The sequence below is a fragment of the Miscanthus floridulus genome, chromosome 1 (genome assembly GCF_019320115.1).
Source record: "Miscanthus floridulus cultivar M001 chromosome 1, ASM1932011v1, whole genome shotgun sequence".
Classification (NCBI taxonomy): Eukaryota; Viridiplantae; Streptophyta; class Magnoliopsida; order Poales; family Poaceae; genus Miscanthus; species Miscanthus floridulus.
The window spans coordinates 15,729,405-15,735,404 of record NC_089580.1 but is presented as its reverse complement, the minus strand read 5'-3'; the positions used below and the strand labels follow the sequence as shown (position 1 = coordinate 15,735,404).

Below are 6,000 nucleotides of genomic sequence, written 5' to 3'. Positions count from 1 at the left end.
CGAGCAAGTTGGTGGAGGGCTTCTTGGGATTAAAACAAAAAAAATTTACAATTTTTTAGCCCTTTTTGGTTTTATGCAAAACCTTATCGCCACTTTTCCATTACCGATTCCAGAAACTAGCAGTAATAGGCGTTTAGACCAAGCAGTAAAGGCCTAATCTGGGTAGTGTTATATAGAAAATTGACTAAGATTGGGGCAGTAAAGACCCCTGCTCTACTATGCTTCGCCGTCCACGATCACCCCACGCCGCTCCTGCTCCTGCTCCGCTGCTCCTGTCGCTTGCTCCACTGCCCACCCCACCTGACGGCGCGGGCACCGCCATGCCCACATTGTGGCCACTAGCTGGCAACTGAGGCTGTTGCGCGCGTGCTCGTGCCCGACGACAGGCTCCACCAGCGCAAGGAGAAGCACCGGGCCCGGGAGTGGAAGCCCTCCGGCCTCGCTTCCTGCTAGGCTATGGCGCCCCGATGCAAACGGCGGAGGAGGCCACACCGGGATATGATGCATATTTCAAGCGTATATTTCAAATGTTTCAGATGTTTTAGAGGTATGTTGCAAGTGTTTTATATGGATGTTGCAAAAGCAGATCGGGTTGTTGCAATGGTTGTACACGTATGTTGCAAACGTCTGTCCCCAATGTTTCATATATTTTCTAGACGTGTGTTGCAAGTGTGTTTATCTAGATGTTACATATGTTTCACACATATGTTGCAATTATTTTATCTGGATGTTGCGTATGTTTGCAATGTTTTTCAAGTGTTTTTTCAGGTTTTTCAGACGTATGTTTCAAAGTGTTTTATTTGTCTTTTTTTATGTTGCAAATGTTGCATCTGACTGTTTCAAAAATAGATCAGGTGTTGCACATGAGATGCGCGTGGGAAGCGGGAGGGGCGCGAGAAGTCCCTGTGCGCGTGACGTGGGCCCTGCATGGGTGCATGTGACGCAGGTGCGGTCGAGCGACGTCCGAGCAACATGGGTCCATGCGTGGATGCGTGGAAACGGATTGCAGCCGCGAGCGTCCGTCTATCCAAACTTTCAGGCACTAGCAGTGCCCTAAGAAATTTACTTCTTTTAACATTTGATATAAATATAGAGATAGATCAGGTTACTTTCAAAGTTTTAGTAAATTCTATGTGAATATGGAGCGTGATATATATTGAAACGTGAAACTAGCCCGCGAGAATCAAGACGTGGAACAAGAACACAAAGGTGCGTAGCCAACTGAAGTGCTCCATGTGGCCCACTGAAAGAGTGTTTCCTAGCTCCGATCCTCGGTGTCTGTACGCACAGAAATATTCCGGTTCCTTAGCAGCCGGTACGGCTTGACTATGCACGGTGCAACTAATTATGTATATTATAAATTTCTAGTTATCATGCGTCGTAGAAAAAAAAAGTCAGTGTCCAAATAAATAAATTATTTAGTCCGTCAGCCGCAATTGAACAGTGTTTAGCTGCCATATTATTTGTTCAGGGTCTATATATACCATGATGTTGCCTTTCACTCCGACCTTATCTGTTATATATATAATTATATGCATCTCTCGGCTCTAAACATGGCTTAGAAGATGTCATTACAAAGGAGAATTCATTGTAGCATATTGGCTTAAAAAAATCATTGTAGCATTTACGTGTGGCTACAGAAATTGAAAAGAACCATTGTCTTGTCCAGGAAGAATCGTTTTCTGTCCTTGCTAGGCTAAGAAAAAAGCGAAATATTTCTGAAAAGAAATAAATGGTGAAATGACATCATCTTACACGGCTGGCAACTGGCGAGTCCCGAGCCCATACATATGCACCACCTCGACCTCTGAAGGCAGTTTTTTTTTTCCCTTAACGGCACATGCTCTATTGCTGTGCACAGCAGGAGAGAGATAAATTGTCTTTCTCCTGCTGTGCACGAATCTCATAGTGAATGACGGTGCACAGTTGCAGAGCACATGCCCTTAGGGGCAAATTTTACTTTCTCCTTGATCTCTATATGAAGGGCTCCATGGATCCTCAACAATCAATCCATCCCTCGCTGCTTCATACATAGCCAACTAGGATCTCTCAACAGCACATTAGCTGATTGTACTTGTTGGCCTTGCCCCCCCGGCCAGTTCATTAGCAATGGAGTACTCCAAAGCCCTAGCGTCACTGTTCACCATGCTGGTGCTGGCACCTCTCCCCCTCCTCGTCAAGGCCACAGACCCAGACCCTCTGCAGGACTTCTGCGTCGCCGACCTCAGCGGCAAACTATCAGTGAACGGCTTCCCCTGCCAGCCGTCCTCGTCGGCCGGCGACGAGTTCCTCTTCTCGGACAAGATCGCCACGGGAGGCGACCCGCTGGCCAACCCGAACGGCTCCAACGTGACGGAGCTGGACGTGTCCGAGTGGCCCGGCGTGAACACGCTGGGCGTGTCCATGAACCGCGTCGACTTCGCGCCCGGCGGCACCAACCCGCCGCACGTCCACCCGCGCGCCACCGAGGTAGGGCTGGTCACCCGCGGCGAGCTCCTCGTGGGCATCGTCGGCAGCCTCGACTCCGGGAACAGGTACTACTCCAAGGCTTCCTTTGGGAGCAAGGGAAGGCATGCCCAGGGTAGGGCTGCCCCCGGCAGGGATTTTGGTGGACCAACCAATCCCTGCTATTTCCCTCCCCTGTCCCATGTTGCTCTTTGGTTTCCCTCCCCCGTCCCGATCCTTCCTACTGCGGATGTGCTGAGAGAAAAGAGCGATAGCAGCGGAGGTGCTCGCTCGGCCACGCGACGCGAGATGCTGAGTCGCGAGCGCAGCGCTTGCTCGCACGGCGAGGCAGGGGAGCGACGCCCGGACATCCAAGGTCGGGGAGCAGCGCCCAGGGAAACATCTGGGGTTGGGGCAGCGCCGGCCCCTCGCGTGCGCTTCCAAACGTTGGGGCTGAATCTCCCGTGCTTGAATTCCGCGTGGGGGGTACGCCCAGGAAAAAGGCCGGGTTGTCCCCGTGGTTTGGGATTCCCAAACGAGGCCCAAGGTGGTCCGCGCCGGGGAGACGTTCGTCATCCCGCGCGGGCTCATGCACTTCCAGTTCAACGTCGGCAAGGAGTACGCCACCATGGTCGTGTCGTTCAACAGCCAGAACCCGGGCATCATCTTCGTGCCCCTCACGCTGTTCGGGTCCTCTCCGCCAATCCCGACGCCCGTGCTCGCCAAGGCGCTCCGGGTGGACGCCAGTGTCGTGGATCTCATCAAGTCCAAGTTCGCCGGTGGGTACTGAGAGCCATCTGTCCAGTGCACTGCTGTGCACCGACAATAGCTTTGCGTTGGCGGATTGATCTCTCCATACGAAATGCATGCATAGGTGACGTCGTGACGATCAGCAACAATTTGATACGCCAGGGAAATAATATAATGTCGATGTGTTAGAGCACATATAATAAAGCTATGGTTAAGGTTCAGTCGTAATAAGAAAGATTATTGCCTTGATGTTCACTGCCTAGTCGAGGTTAAAATGTATTTGCTCATTTTCCATGTAATAATAACAATGAAACTATATTGTGTTCTTTTTCAGTGTGTTTCATTAAAAATTAGAAACGATGAGGAATCATATTGTGCTCATTTTTCAGTTGCTTACGGTGGAATTTGGCCTCCAATTCTGAGTTTAGAAAGTAAACTCAGCATAAGCGCAGTTATTATCTAGTCTAGTAATAAGATTTGTTCCATAAAGGAATATTACACACGTGGGTATGCTCAACGGTCAACCTCATTAGGTTTATGCTAAGGCCCTGTTTGACTACAAGAAATTTGACTATCTTTAATTGATGATGAGGAATCATCACAAAATACATATAATTTTGTCATATAAGCATAATAGCAATATTTTCCTGCGTCCTGATGATCATCCTGGAACCATTGTCATAAATGGTATTATGACGTTATATACAAAATTGTCATATAGAAAGTAACACGGTCATAACATTGCCAGGCTTCTTGAGAGGTTTCAACTTTGGCTTCTATGACTCCTTAGCCGAAATCCTGCCAAATACTAACTCAAGAAACAACTCCACGAGAGAAGCTCCATAGTGGAGAAATTGTTTTTTGTACTACGAGGATATAGGAATGTGGCTTCTTCGACTTCTCCGTCTCATTGAGCAAAGTTGGTTGCAAAGAAACCCGATCGAACGTAACCTAGAGTTTACACCATTTTATCAACTATATAGATGTCTAGATGAGCAAATAAAACTAAATAAACTCCTACAAGATCCATATTTTTGGCTTGGCCCTAAACGTGCTACGTCATGGCATGTTCCTATAGCGTCAGGGTAGGCACAACCGAGGTGTAGTGCGATGCCTAACCCTAATTAGAACCTCTGGGCGGCACAAAGCATGACCCGTTTAGGGAATCGACCCAACATGCCCTCAATCACCCCAACCCCCATAGAAATCACCCCGCACACTCCAAACTTAAGGAGTGACCAAACCATTCACATTTTAGTTAGTATTATTTGTTCGTCCTAGCAGTAATAAAAAGGTGAGGAAAGTCACCAATTATGCAGGTGTTTATAAGCATGCAGATTCTACCATTTATTTACATTTAGGAGTAGACCTTCTTTGTTTAGAATTGGGTTTTGAGTTGTTTTCTTACAAGAACTTTGTTTATCCAGAGTTGTTAAGTGGTTGTAATAAGTTGGTCTGATTCCTCTTCAATGAGGATGAAGTCGGATACTCTTTCCTTTATCTAAAAAAAGGAGTAGTAGACCAGAACTTCAAATTAGTGAAGTCATCATCGACGTCTTTTGCTATCAACAAACTTAACACATTAAAGAAATAGCCAACGTCAAACACTTTAATGTCTTTTAAATTCATTCGAGGTAAGTTCAAATCGTTTTTGTTTTACAACCACCAACACGTGTCACTCGTTTCTTTGGAAATTAACTAGCTGCTAAACAAATAATAAGTGCAGTTAAGCCTTTTAGAGCATACCACTTTATCTCTTTTTTTTTTTAACTTTGCAGGAGCTCTGCATACCATTTTCTACTCCGAAACTAGTAGCCTCGAGAAAATCCTTTCTCCTCTCCTCATCCTCCGTATTTTCGTTCGTTCCAAAATTGTCTCTTGCCAATATTCTATAGGTAGAAACGAAATTCTTCTTGGCTACCTGTTCGATCACATGTAGATTTTTCTTATAAAGAATTAACCTAGCATAGAGCTTGCACTTTCTTCTTCGCTTTGTCACATATTCGGCTTACCCCATATTCGACTTATTTGGCTTGTTTTTTCAGTCGGAACAGTGTTTTTCTCTCACAACAATTCAGCCAGAACAGTGTTTTTCAGCCAGTTTCAGACCAGCGAATGGGGCCGAACGATAGTGACTTTGTCAGTTGGGCTCTATCTTGGAACCTCGGCCTGTTGGATTACATACATGATACACCCCTGGCCGATGCGAAGAAAGTTGGACTCTACGTGACACAAGGCCCAGCCCACTCGGTCTTTTATCAAGGATACCTACCCTGGAGATTGACACTTTGACAACGAAAATTTTATGACACAGACACACAACAGTTGACCGAAGTAGGTGCCAGATTGTGAACATAAACCAATGGAAAGCCCAACCTTGAGGGCCAATATCAGAAACTAAGCACTAAGAGTTAACATTATATGAAGTACAAAATATAATGTTTTGTTATCATAAATACCGGTACCCTTTTCTATAAATTTAGTCAAACTTAAAATAATTTGATTTGGGATACCTCTAGAAGTTGATCTTAATTTGGGACTGAGGGATTAACTAATTACTCCAAATAAAGTCTACCTTAAGTATTACTTCCTATTTTCTAGAATATAAGATATCCTAAGAATTCTATGTCATATATTCATAAACCAAAGGATTAAGTCCACTTTTGACCCCTCAACTATTGGGTTTGTCTAATTTTGACCATCAACTATAAAATCGTCTAATGCTGGTACCCCAACTGTTAAAACCGTTCATTTTTAGCACCTGGGAGCAGGCAGGGCTATTTTGACCAACGTGGAGCGGGTTTG

General features: G+C 45.7%; 1 protein-coding gene across 1 annotated transcript; it reads left to right on the top strand.

Annotated features, from left to right (window-relative positions):
* The first annotated feature begins 2,022 nt into the window (after positions 1–2,022).
* LOC136474108 (germin-like protein 3-5) lies at positions 2,023–3,357 on the top strand. Its single transcript, XM_066471718.1, has 2 exons — positions 2,023–2,649; positions 2,942–3,357. Exons 1-2 carry the CDS (start codon positions 2,110–2,112, stop codon positions 3,233–3,235), a joined length of 834 nt encoding a protein of 277 aa, XP_066327815.1. The 5' UTR covers positions 2,023–2,109; the 3' UTR covers positions 3,236–3,357.
* Positions 3,358–6,000: the final 2,643 nt, after the last annotated feature.